General features: G+C 36.4%; 1 protein-coding gene across 5 annotated transcripts in view; it reads right to left on the bottom strand.

The window, feature by feature from the left end:
* Nucleotides 1-1,451: 1,451 nt before the first annotated feature.
* Nucleotides 1,452-14,775, bottom strand: part of LOC111424852 (uncharacterized) — a 59,096-nt gene continuing 45,772 nt past the window's right edge. For 2 of the 5 annotated variants that reach the window (XM_071196643.1, XM_071196642.1), the window contains exon 9: nt 1,452-2,371. In XM_071196643.1, the coding sequence (XP_071052744.1) occupies nt 1,508-2,341 (834 nt within the window). In that variant the 5' untranslated portion in view covers nt 2,342-2,371 and the 3' untranslated portion in view covers nt 1,452-1,507. Of the gene's footprint in view, nt 2,372-2,468; nt 2,593-2,909; nt 3,040-13,656; nt 14,121-14,775 lie in introns of those variants that run through there. The other 3 variants (XM_023058546.2, XM_071196644.1, XR_011640620.1) reach the window with 3 other exon arrangements.

Raw genomic sequence — 14,775 nt, 5'->3', positions numbered from 1 at the left:
TGTAATACCGCTAATACCCGATATTACTTCTTCTTTGTATAATGTCTACGTCAAGATTACAAAACGAAAGTCATTTAAAACGATTTAATTTGTAAAAACTTCTTTAATACTCTCGATTTAAGATTCAATTTAAAACAATTTCCGAGTTTTCACGGGTAATAATAATCTTTCCTTAATAGCCCTAATATTCCGTTTTCTCTTCGGACGAAAACGTTTTATCGCCGCGTTAAGACGCCCATACATCACCTTACAATCTGATTCTTACCGGTTGTATATTGCGACACATGCGCATTTATTATAAATGACCTATGCTCTTTGTCTCTTTGAAATCAATTTTTCAATCTAAATAAATTAATTCTTTCAATTTTAGATTCTTTTCGTGTTTTTCGTAAAATTAAATTAATAAAGTTAAACTGTTGTTTACGAGTTAACTTAATGCATTTAAGGATAAAGTGTAGAGACAGTTCCGAGAGTAGAGACTGTTAATGTTAAGGCGGCATTGCACAATAATCTTACATAGTGGTATACTGCAGTGTGACCAATTCGAGCTCCGAAACAATTATTCCATTAAAGAGGTCGGTAGATAGCGAGCACGCGAGCAACAATGTGATTTGTAGGGGGCACTTCGAACACGGTAATAAATTAGAGGTCCCGAACCGGCAAGAACGCCGCCGCGCGCCGAAGCAAGTCTCTTTCTTGGTTAGCCGGTTCCAAGTTGTGCTTCTAAAACCTCTCGGCACGTCCTCTTCTGGCCTGTACGACGATTACGAGGCGATTAAAAATGGTCAATTAAGTGAATAAATCGGTTTACGATGTGCCGTTTTATCCTTATCAACTAAGAAAAAAAATATCTTGCTACAATTTATGGGACTAGATGCTAGAGTTATTGTTTTGAAAGGGTTTGGTAACGGAAAAAAGGATATCTATGGGATGGGAAGTTATAGTTTTCAGGAAGGACTATGGGAACATTTTATGTAAATTAGTATAGGTCATGGAATACTGGGAAGATGGGGATCAAATAAAAGCGGTATTGTTTTGAACCTTTTTCATCTGGTTTATTTTTTTGTGGGAGATGAAGATGGTAAAAAGATTTATGGATGTGGTACAAAACCAGATCTACTAGTTAACGGATATATAGGCGTATCAATAAATTTCAAGCACTACTTCTTATCTTTATAAATGAAAAGATGAAATGAAAAGACAATTTATTGCCTGAATTTTCATTTTGGGTCCAGAACATAGATTTTTCTCTGCCATTTATTTCTATCTATTATTGATTTACAATCAACATTGAAGCAATCTTCCAAATACAAACAAATCATGTTTATCATTATGTTTCCACAATCTTCCTTATCGATCTTTAGATTGTAACTCAAATATTATAAAGTCTGCCAAAAAGCTTATTGATATCGTGAAATTCTTTTAATGTGAAAAATCATAACATGACGACATAATTTAATTCTTTGCTTTATTAAATTTTAGTCAAAAACAATATGTATATTAAAAATTACATCACTTGTAAAATTTGGCCAGCATCAAAGGTAACGTTTGGAGGCAGAGTAACCTCCGTAGAAACATGTCCAGCTTCAACACACACCATATTAGGATACTCATCATCTCCAAAATCAGCCATTTTCTTTGCACCTTCAGCCCAAGGATTCCAAACGACAGTATCTGGTAAATTTTGTTTCTGGATGCGCATCGTACATCCCGACATCACGTTAGCAACGAGATGTTCTTGTGGAGTATTCTGGTAGATTCTATCGGTATATTGGCAAATTGTCACCACATCGCGATTTTCTTGAGAAATTGCCCCATCCTTTGCTTTATCAACATATGTACAACCTTGCAAACCCATTATTTTGACTTGTTCAACATCGGGAACATGGAAGTAGGTGTGCAAAAGCATGGTAAAACACATGCTTGCATCACCACTTAGGTTGCATACTCCTACATTAAAATGTAGCTCCTTTTCATGCAATGTCAAACGATATGTTAGGCGAAACGGGAAGTTCCACATTTTTTTGGTAAAGTCATTATCAAGTAGTGAAAAAACAGCTTCAACATCACCATTCGATAAACACTCAGGGGGTTTTTGCAAAGTCCATGTCATGATGCGAGCGAAACCATGCTGTGGTCCGATATCCCATGGTCCAAAATGGGGAAAAACGAACGGTATTCCTCCCCTTATTGCTTTCTTCCCATCGAATATAGCTTTTTTGCTGACGAATATCTGTTCTTGATTATTCACCTTCCAAGAAACAACAGTAGCACCGTGTAAATTAACAGTACACGTTGTGTTATTTCCTCTATCAAGAACAACGTCACTGCTAGCAGCCATCTTAGAACATCTTAAAATTTTTGCTATTCCCTTCAATCAATAAAAAAGATCGTTAATATTACTCATCAAGAAAATATAACACATCATCACATCGTGTGACTAAATGGAAAACCAAAAAATTCGGTACCTTTGAATCACTGTTAAAAAATTGCGTCTCTTAATATTCATTTACACGTACTAAACGGTTTCAGGCACCAGCGGCGGCGGTCGGGCCTTTTTACATTCAAATTTAACCGAATAACGAGATCGCTATCAGCGCTCGCGCGCACAATCATCAAATAAATTAAGTCAGAGGCAAGTGCGTGCCGAGCACACAGTGCGCACGGCCGGCCACAATGGGGCCTAACGTTTTTGCGTAATCTGCCGCGGCACACTGTAAACGGGCCATTATGAAAGCTTACACCGTGTAAATACGCCCGACCTGATGGCTGAATGGACCTAGATTGGGGGTTTTGATTACGTTTTATGGTATCCGTGATTAACGCAAACCCGATGAAAGCGTAACATTTTATATACTTTTATTACATTTAATAATGTCAAAGCTCAAACCGACTTATATGGTACTTACTCTGCGATTAAATATTTTTGACCCAAAAAATAATATTTGCCGCATTTTTCGAAATAAGGTTTTAGTAAAACTAATAATTTTTATTTGTTATCAAGACATTATATATTTTGAAGGGTTAATGTCAAAATTTATTAATTTTGCCATATTTGTGAAATTAGCTAATGTCAATTAATGATTAGTATATCAGAAGTGGTTAAATCAAGATACACCAAAGAACAAAGTCGAATATCCACCAGAACTGCCTTAATATAAAAGAGTGATAAAGACAAAATATGGATGATACAAAAATATAAAGAACTAGATACATAATTACTTTTGAGGGTTGTGGACTTATAGGTATAAGTAATTGCTATGGGAAGAACAAGAAAAGGAATTGACAGAACAAAGACCCCATTCCTAATATAATCACCAGTGACGTATAGAAGAGGAGGACCCAACCTAATCCAGGAGAAATAAATGTAGAAAGCAATGAAACTCAGTGCTGGAAAGGCTGGAAATCATCTTTCAAGACTTTGTGAATGGCGAAAATATTCTGGAGAGTTGGACAGAAAAATTGATAACACCGATTCATAAAATAGGCAGTAGGAAAAGCTGCCACACTGGAGTTGGTCGCGAACAGAACACTGTATCTATGCGTAGGCGGTGAAAAAAGAAGAACTGATTCTCAACGATAAACAATAAACTTCCATCCTTGGGTTGTGTTGGTTATATACCACCATTTTCATCTCTTTAGTGTTGTATGGATGGAAAACTTGGTAAATAACCAAACAATTAGAGGACCCGTTACACTCAGTAGAAGTGGACTTCTGGCGAAGAGCACCTATAACTAATACATATATACAAAATTAAACATATAGAACTAGATTTTGTGGAAATTATAAATATTATAAAAATCGCATAACTTTGATTAGCGCCATCTAATGACTTCTATTACAACTAAAATATCATTAAGAAATCAACAAACTATGTTACAAGAAACGAATCATAACTTAATGAAACTTCTACTCTTAATACTTAATTTTAGAGTTAATCTACAATGACAGTTGACAGATTATATAGTGTTATGCATTACAATATATACATAAAGAGAATGGTATTAACCTAGAGATAAAATGTGATTCTAATGAAAATGAATAGTTTATTTTGATTGTTTTGGATATTATTTAAATGAATGGTAATTACCCGGATAGTAATAATTTAAAAGTTCATATAAACAACGTTCTTTTCTCGTCGTAAATTAGATAAGCGCAATAAAGGTACGTGTTTAAAATAAAATATACGTGGATATTGCACCTGCATGGTCCAGGTTCTGCTCGCCGGTATAATACGTATTTGTATGTGGCGTAATAAGAACAATGTAAACAATGGACAAGCCAATAGGTCAGCGTTGAAACGTTGTTTGTTGAAACAAATAGGGACGGTGACCGCTTAGTTAAATATCAAAGACCTGTGCGAGGCTGGCGCGGACGACGGCCGGTCCCTTTCATGTCTGAATTAGAGATAAAATACTCCCGTTTCCCAATATGGAAACGGGTAGCATAAATTACTACCCGTTTTGAATAATGCAATCAAATGAGTGTCACATTTACGGTCGAACGTATGACTTCGGATTGACAGGTCATATTTGTGCAGATATGTACACTATGTAAATTTATACATAGAAATTTTGCAACCAAAACAACTTGATTAGCAAAACTAAAAACATAATCAACTCAAAAAATTAAAATATTAAACTAATTATTATGGATATTAGATGTTGAAATATGTCAAATGGGCTATGAAAAAACAATATACCATCGTGACTATATCGGCAGGCGAAGCCGCCTTCGCTCCACTTGTGTCTGCTGAAAGCGCCCAGAAAACGTTTGGAAGTTAGCCTTGCTCGGCTTGAGCCGCAGGACTCTTGCTCAATAATAATGCCAATGGACGGCGACGGTGGCTGCGGCGGCGGCAGAGGTTGTTACGCTATTCAACTGTCTCAACGAGACGTCGCTTGTTTCTATCCAAACCAGATCGAAGAATGGAGTTGCTGGAAACCACACTAATCACCTCAAAGTCAATTGAATAAAAAAAGAATTCATTAGAATCCGAGATAATAAAAGAATTTCAATTAAGTTTTCTATTAATAAAATAAAATATCTGATAATAATTTGATACTGATTCAAGTAAATTGTAATTGCAATTATTTTAGCACAAGGTAATTTCGCTCACGAATCTGAGAGCATCCGGTTAACCTCGCGCTATCCGCTTACCCTTAATGGTTTCGTGTAGTCTCGCGGCCGATAAATCTAGTTGTCTAGGTAAAATTGGACAACAACGTCCCGTCCAAGGCGAACCAGGGGCATTTATCGCAAGAGGGGCAGAGAGAAAAAGGCGGCGAACAACAGGAAGAACCTGTGTGAGTTAACCAATTAATAGTTCCTTTATTTTTACATTGAGAATACACGTAAAGGACCCCCGTTTAATAAAGCGCACCCAAATGAAATATAGTCTCCGACTACATGATATATCGCGATATCGCACGTAATGGCTTCATATTTATCGAAGGAAGCGACCTTATCGGAATTCGAACGATTTAAAGAAATAACCCAAGAAGCCATAACTCATTTAAGTGAAGAAAACGATCGTTAGAGCAGAAAGGATCTGTTAAATTAAAGATATCCATTTTATACGTTATAAGTAAGAGATGGTTACGTATACCAATATTTAATCCATCTATCTACCTGTCTTGTATAATACATTCCAGAAGCGGGTCACTCGATGCACGACCCGCTGACGAGAGGTGATCGTAGGATCACTCCCGCTCTAGATCATCGTCTAGGAAAGTCTTTGATTTACGACAAGACTTTCGAAACGCCGTAATAATCGAGGAAGATTTACCGATCGTAGACTTGCTGAGGTCACCAGCCTCGGATAGCTTCGGGATCAATTGTGAAGGCAGCAGGTTGTTTGGGCTGCCGAGAGTAAACGCCTACGTGATTTTATGATACGGCTTCAAGCGAAACTATCACCCGGTGATATGTTCATATAATCCGGAACGATAGCCTTTGTACAACGTAGAAAGATACCAAACAGTACCGTATTTAATTTAAACTAAAATAAAATTATTTAAAACGCCACTAAATATATTTACGAAAACCTTTAAATATAATCGATTTATAAAGTATAAAAGGGCGGCTTATAAACGTCTTCTTAGTCCAGACCTGTATCTTTATTGAGCGGTGTAACAAGACTTGTAAAAGTGACGAATAAAAAGGCGTTATCGAGTGAAAACTACGGCTTGCATAAATAGAATGTAGGACACGCGTTTATTGGTCGTTCTTGTCACCACGTGCGAAATTTGATATTTCAAACATTAATGTAAATGTCTCGAAAGTTGCGGAACCGATTTTGCGTTAAGGACATTCGAAATTGAAAACGCACCATTAATTATATCTAAACTAATTGGGTAACACACAACAAAATTTGTTTATTTCCAACTAACACACTTCGTAGTACACTCGCACATCAATCTTTAAGTACAAATCAATGAAATTCATTAGGAGTAATATTTTACGCTCATTTAAATGTTTTCTTACATGAATGAATTGAAATGGGTAATTGAATATGAAAAATATAGGTACATTTGTGTATCTATATGTTTTCGTGTCAAATTTATATAATCTGGATAGTTAAGTTTGTTTATAATTAATTTAAACAAAGTATAAGGTTAATATAAAGCTAGGAATTTGTAAAATTAATGAATGTCTTAAAGGCTTAGTTAACTATTCTTTAATAAGGTAGTAAATGTGCGGGAGTGCTCCGTTTGGATAAAAATAATGTTTTCAATTCCTTCGTGCTTGTTTTGCAACTATAGAATTGCATAATTCTTTAACATTTATAGCTATCGTTCGCCAGTAACAATTATGTAACAGTAACATATATTACCTCTCCATTCTGTATATCCTCGAAAAAGTTTGGAGGAATGATGAAATTTGTTGTAAAACAGCTCCAAATGGCTTCATGTCATTAAGACCTTTTTGATGATTGCGTGTAGACTTTATGTTGATTACATTCATTTTGAGTATTGATTCCATTCTTAAGGAAAATCTTGGTCTCATCTGTCCATAAAATACGGGATAAGCTTTTGGGTTCAATTTTTATATGATCCTTTTAATATGAACTGCATTGATATCACTTGACACCTTCGATTTGCAAACTGTACTAGCATTGCAAATAAAAAGATTGTTGAAAATCTATGATCCATTCTGATATTTAAGAATAAAAATCGCTTCTATACGTAATCTTTTCACAGTACCGTAGTGTCAAATAGTACCGATAACTAGTCTTCTATAATCTAGTCTTCAATTAGTACTGTTGATCTTCTATAAGGAAGAATTGGTCTTCCCCTGACAGTATCTTGTTTGCTATCAGCAGTATCCAGCATATTACTTGTGATAAGTAGTCTTCTGCCAATGATATCTAGAGTTCTGAAAACAGTGTTAGTGTTCTATAAGCAAGGTGGAGATTTGGCTATGGGCAAAACATCACACATTATGATGATTTTCCAAAAACTGTTTCTTGCTGTATCGGGGTCTATTTTGCTGCAAAATTTTTCCTTTTTCGGCTATAAACACATCTACTAAAGTTGCTATGTTGCCAGAATCTATGATTTTAATTAATCATTAGGTGAAAACAAACCTACCAACATAACAGCACTTAGGAAAGACGAAAGGACGAACAAGATTATGTTCTAGATTACAAGGAAAAAGTGCCTTGTGAGAGAAAATCGAACGAATTAGACCTATGTACAATTCACGCCAAATACCTTTTCTAAGTGACCAAAAGAGAGCATTAACTTGATTTGTGTTTTACACTTCTTAAATAAAGTTATTTGATTTATTGCTAAGTTTTAGTCAAAATACATGTCGCAAGAAGTTTTCTCACAGCTTATTTACAGTGACTTTACTAACGATGAAGTAATTCATACTTATTTCGACTTTTTAATTTTGGTTTTAATGTCTCAATATGTCCATAAATTGTTTACAAGGATATAGCATGTCGTGAAATTTTAATTATTCAATAATCACAGTAATTTTCGTGACTCAAGGTGTTATAATAATATGTATAGTAATCAGTAAACCAATCACCCTATTAACCGTTTGGCAGCCGAAAATTAACCAACAACATTTCAATCAACCGCGTCGTTCGTTGAAAGCGGCGGAAATCGTTTTAGAGCTGGTCACGAAAAAGTCTCTCAAACCAATTAATAATAATAACCGGCTCAGAGTCAATTCCGTCGACCAGTCAATCTTTCGCAGTTATAGTCTTATCTATCCAAGGCTCGTATGTTGGGAGAGTTGCAACTTGTTCCTTGGTTGTTGATGCGGGCGTATCTAACCGGTAACAACTCGGCGTTCGTTCTCCCGCTCATTGCAAAATAACCATAAATTTGACCGCGTCAGTGGCTTTACGCAACTCGCTAATTACCGTTTGGTTATTTTTAAAACGATTCGCGCCGCGGGACTCCTGCTATTACCGAAGCAAATCTGTAACGTTACTGCTCGATTGAACGCAACCGTTTCGCGGCCCCAACTAATCCTAAGTAGACCGATAATTTCAGGTTTCAGGTGCACCCTGAAATCTTCGCTAGCGCCCGCCGCCCACAAATGCTGCCAATAAAACGGTATAATGGCTATTTATGACCACTAAACTGGCTATTATTATTAGTACCGTAACGGTTCGTTGCAGTTTTACAAGCGGATAGAGTCTCGAAACGGCAAACTCCGAACCCGTCAAACGCTATCGAGCAATCGAGATTACCTTTATGGCTCGTGCATACGTGTTACGTTCTTATGTGGTAGTGATAAACGTTAAGCCGTTAAATTCCTAATTGCGTACTTACTGAAGAATTTCGTAACCGATTTTAGCGCAATTATTAAGCTGTTTAACTTTTTTTACCACCATCTTTCCTTAACGAGATATTGATTCGCGAAAACTTATTTAATCGACAATTTTATTTCAGACGGAAAAGCAATGTGTTAATTGGATGACAGTTATTTTAAAAGTGTTAAAGAGGTCTCGGGTTTATAAGCAATTCATTCGTATGTAAGCAACTTGACGAGATTATTAGATTTAAAGATAAATACTAAGATAGCGATTAACGTGTTATTACTGTAATTACGTACAAATTAAATGCTTATTTACTAGTTACAAAAATACTACTTAAAATTATAGTTAGCAAAATTTCTCAATTTATTAATTTGTCCTAATAATTTCCAAGTCCGTTATCGCCACACCATGGTCCAAATTGTCTAACCCAACATCACTAATCATTTCTGAACGATAAATTAGTACCACTTTTCGATAAAGATCTGATCGCGGATATACCGTACAGCACATGGCCGAGTACACAACCGCCAACAACTGAACCAGTTTTTAATTAAAACACAACACACACATATACCTATACGTTCACGGCGCCGAACACACCAACAAGAGGTCGTATCCGGAAAATTTTCATCATCCAATATTCCCAGTAGTATATCTCTAAATATAGTAGAAATCAAGGTCTCAGGATCTGTAATTTATAATTTGGTAACCGAACCGAACGTTATCTCTTCCCCGTGGAAGATATAGGCGTATAATTTGATTAAAGATACCAATTAGTTTAATATGTAGATTCGTGACTCGGGTGTTACGTGGCCCGCGAGCCACGAGGGAAGAGAAACGTTTAATTAATTGAAAGCTCGAGGTGGTACGCGGTTGATTGGACGACGGTCGGTGGACCGCAGCAAAACCAGGACGGTAGTTGTCGCTTAATGACACGGACGAAGAGATCTGTAATTACCAGCGGTTTAACACGTGCCCCTACGCCATTAAATTGTTACGTTTTGTACACTTTGGAACGTGTTAACTCTTTTCAAATCCACCGTATCACATCAAATTATTTCAACTCTCTCCAATTGAATGGGTTTTTTTTACTTAGAAATGTTCTAATAAGAACAAAAATGGCTCTCATCTATAACAACTTATTCGTTACAGGTCTTTGATTTAGCGAATTTTCAACGAACATGGCACAAAGTGCTCTAATATGAGCGAGCTTGTCCAGTTTACACCTTTCTGTTCTGCTTTCACTATGGTCAAAACATAAACACTAAATTTTAGATAATCGAGACTCAATAACCGAGAGAGAGCACGAAATGTAAACATAATGAAAGATCTAGATGTGGTGAGATGGACGAGAGTGACACTTTGGCAATGGAGAGACACCTTGATAGGATGAGCCCGACTCGAACCCAAGATTTCTAGTTGGGTTAGGTTGAGATTCTTATCACAAGAAAGAATTAGACAGAATACACTTTGGAACGTGTTAACTCACATCAAATTATTTCAACTCTCTCCTATTGAATGGGGTTTTTTTACTTAGAAATGTTCTAATAAGAACAAAAATGGCTCTCATCTATAACAACTTATTCGTTACAGGTCTTTGATTTAGCGAATTTTCAACGAACATGTCACAAAGTGCTCTAATAAGAGTGAGCTTGTCCAGTTTACACCTTTCTGTTCTGCTTTCACTATCGTCAAAACACAAACACTAAATTTTAGACAATCGAGACTCAATAACCGAGAGAGAGCACGAAATGTAAACATAATGAAAGATCTAGACGTGGTGAGATGGACGAGAGTGACACTTTGACAATGGAGAGACACCTTGATAGGATGAGCCCGACTCGAACCCAAGATTTGTAGTTGGGTTAGGTTGAGATTCTTATCACAAGAAAGAATTAGACAGAAAAATAAGTCAGAATGTGCTGTTCAAAATAAGAATTGTTTCCCATATCAATTTTTATATCATTTCGTCTGGATATGGTATTAATGTGATATACAGGTTTCCCAAAAGTAACTAAAATCTAGTACAGTCAATATTAATATTGGTTACATAAGAAAATTTTCGAGAAAGATTATGTTAAAGTTTCATGATATTCCATTCATTTAAGATAGCATAATAGCAGTAGCTATGCGTAACCATGGCAACCAATTGCTTCAGATATCAAAAATTAATCATTGTCTCAGGCCCACTTTTACCACCTCTTGATAAATTTATCCGATAGATAAATTGGCGCTCTTCCAATTACTGCCTTCTTTTAGTTAAATTTATCTTATAGATAAACCCATCTGCTAGCCAACCAGAGCGTGTAAAATAGCCCTATCCGTGGTAATAATCCCTTAGATAGCTTAACCAGAAGATGGTAGTAACGAGCCTTAGCCAATGAGAGCGCTTAAAACCGCTGTAACCATGGTAATTAGCTATCGGTTAAATTTATCAAAAGGTGGTAAAACTGGGCCTTAATAAAATATCTAAAACAATTGGTTGCCATGGTTACGCATGGGTACTGCTATTTTTCTACCTCAAATGAATGGAAAATCATGAAACTTTAAAGCAATTTTTCTCGAAAATTTTCTTATGCAACTAATATTAATTTTGGCTGTACTAAATTCAGAAAAAAATCCTCTTTCATATTCCGTAATAAAAATGGGGGATTGCTATTTGAAAAAAATAGCGATGACGTCATAACTAGCTAAAAATGGCGGAAAAAAATTAAAATCTATTCCAAAACATTGAAAAAAATTTAAATCCTTAGACCTGTCTCAGCGATTGTTCTATAAACCGTTTTTAATTGTTTTTATTTTTGAAAAATTGAGTAGCTTTACGTGGATATGAAAACGATGTAGCGTCTCGGTTACAAACGACCTTGGTTTAATGAGAATATGTATTCGTGCAAATTGTGAAGTTTAGTGGAACTTTTTTATTTCCCTGCTCCTTTTCTTCTGCACAAGAAAAATTTTCAAACAATGATCTAAAATGTGCTCGTGAAGAAAAAAGATTCGTACCATGCAGTATGGGAAGATCTAGATTAAACAAATTGATGAGTATTAATATTTTTTGGTTACACCTAATTAACTTTTCCTACATTTATAGTACGCATAAAGATTTGTAGAGATAGTTATAGTTTGTTTTAAGAGAAGAAAAAAGTATTGAAGTAATGTTAAATATTACTTTCGCATTTCGTGCTACAGAGTACTTACTACACAAGATATATCGCAATGTCGCCCCATTGACACAAGAGTAATTTCTACTAGGTGTTAAGAACCAATGGAGATTGTAGGTGAGTCGTTGGGTAACGGTGTCGTATCTAAACAATTATTGTCATTTCTCCATTGCACGGCAGTGAGAACGAAAAGCTCTCTGAAACGATCTCGAGAAAATAAAGTTTCTACACAAATCGGCGTGACTAGTAGCGTATTACTAGGAATCGCCCATTGTACAATCAACTCCTATTATTGCTTCATTTTAATGTATAAAAATATTTTGAATTAATAAATAATTTTGTTTGTTTCACTGTGGACATTGAAAGATAGTGGACATGAAAAGACATCAAACTTTTCGTCCTTAGACTATTTCTATTTCCTTACATCGGTGACATTTATTGCGGCCGCAAAACTACATATATCCCATTATCTCGGCCGGTACCGGCGCACAATGTGAGATGCAAATGGGCTGAGCGTCCGTTTATGGTTGCGCCGAAGTGCCTTGAAATCCTTGGTCGTGTGGTGCCAAAGTGCCGCTGCCAGGTCTGCAAAAATCGGTCTCGATGCCGCCGTCCGACCCGACCGGTAGAGAGAACGATTGTTATTGTGTGGACGTACCGCTTTTGCGATTTTCCCAGAAATGAGTATGGTCCGTTTCATAAATATCGGTATAGTACAGGCCAGTGTAGTAATTACTTAAGCCAACGAGTCGCCCGAACAAAATTACGTAACCGAACAGGCGGTGAGATACCCACACTAAATTGTTTGTTTTCATATTTATATCAAAAATTATTAATTAAAATTTACATCATCATTTTGTTTCGTTGAAATTATGTTATGAGGAAATCTCATCACGTTGGTTTATTCGAAGTCAATTAAACTGCGAGTGGAAAATACTCAAGAAAACAGTAGTAGTAAAGTAAGGTAGGGTAAAATATAAGCCTGACAGAAAGTTAACTGAATCGTCTTGTCAGTCCACCCAACGCCTCCACATGGCAACCTGTGCTTACCACCAGAGCACACCCATCGTTTTAAACGACTTTACTTGCAACTAACCTCCTGGCTTAACGTTTGCTTCCATTATTACCGCAGTGATATGTAGACACTTCTCTTCCGCGGCAGTAAGAAACCCCGCGTGGGACGCACTTACAGACTTTAAATTCAGGGAAATACCGCCGTAAATAATCCGGAAGTTATGTCACCCAACTACGCGTTATTACACCGTTTCATTTTACCGCACCACTTATAAAAGTTAAAGTATAGCCATCGAACAACATCGTAACTTTTTAAAGAAGACGGTTCATAAAAAATAATACAGATGTAAACCCGATTCGAAATCGATCTATCGATGTGTAATATCATCTTAAGACATTTTTACATCGACTACTTACAATAAACTAACAACTGGTCGACAAGTCGACCTTTGACCTACCCAAATCCACACACTGATTGACTGCGTTACCGAAATGATATATCGGATACCGGGCCCATTATTCATATTTAAGTTACTTAATAGGCAGTTGGAATATGAATAGAACCGATTGGGCAAGTGCTCTGCGATGTGCCACGCTTCACTGGCTATAACTGCAAAATCTAACGCTGTAATAATTTTATTCTGTCAATCATTCCTAAGGTGATTTTTTTTATATTTTAAATTACTTTTAAAATTACCAACTAAATCAAAATAATTTTAATCAAATAAAATAGTCAAAAGTAAAAGTCACACAATTTGGGTCAAAGCTTAAATAAGATATAATTTCTGAAAGACATTTCAAGACATTGAAAGACAGTAAATTGTAATTATTGCAATTATGTATTTAGTAATCAATTTTTTCTTTAAAATGTTACTCCGATGTGTCTGACATATTATTTGTTCTGGTGTGCGTTAAATAGTGTTTTGCGCAATGTAAAACGTCGTTGATTAGACGTGCAACAATTAGAATCGCCATTTTGAACGTATTTTTCTATGTTCGATTCTCTCCCGAAGCTGACATACGACCTGACACCGAGAACAAATCGAACAAACGACTCCATTGCATCCGATTATAATCGTCGGCAAGTTGCGCCACCTTACGTAACGCGAAAGTCTCTTCGGCGCCTCTATAAAGGATATACATCAGGCCAAAGGCAGCCTTCCTCCTAGAACAAAGACTCAAAATTAACTCAATCGACCATCCTCATTGTGAGCGCGGTCTGCAATAAAGGATACCACACACACCATACACATATACATACATGGTACAATGACCGTGCGTTTGTGTGTGTATACATGTATGCCCGTCATCGATGGCTCGTTCTTCTACAATGAGCGCGACGAACAATAAGCGAATATTTTTCGCGAACCAAACTACAAAAACCTCTTTATTTCGGTCTTCGTCTTAAGCTTTCTTTCGCCAATTTTCGATCTTTCTCTTTGAATTTATTGAGTGCGAAAATGCAATGTCTCTTGTCCCCGTACGGTACGCCGATGACGGTTATTGTACACCCACCGTTGATAGGTGATGCTATTATATGAGGGCGAGTCGTCGAGGATCGCTTAGCGTCCTATGGAATGTCGATAGGCGCAATCTTGGAGTTTAGAAAATGGCTCGTAAAACCCGGAGACAACGAGATACGGCGTAATGTGGCGCATGATGACTGAGTCATTCTACGTACCATCGAGGATCATAAAATTAGATGAGAGGATTTATTGCAAATTGTAATAGGAGAGCGCAAGTCTATTAACATTAAGGTTTAAATGATTGAGTTATAGATAGTTGTCATGTAACCAGGATTTTTTTTTATAGATAAAAAG

The sequence above is a fragment of the Onthophagus taurus genome, chromosome 6 (genome assembly GCF_036711975.1).
Source record: "Onthophagus taurus isolate NC chromosome 6, IU_Otau_3.0, whole genome shotgun sequence".
NCBI lineage: Eukaryota > Metazoa > Arthropoda > Insecta > Coleoptera > Scarabaeidae > Onthophagus > Onthophagus taurus.
The sequence above is the reverse complement of the archived record's forward strand: the minus strand, read 5'-3'. Positions and strand labels throughout refer to the sequence as shown.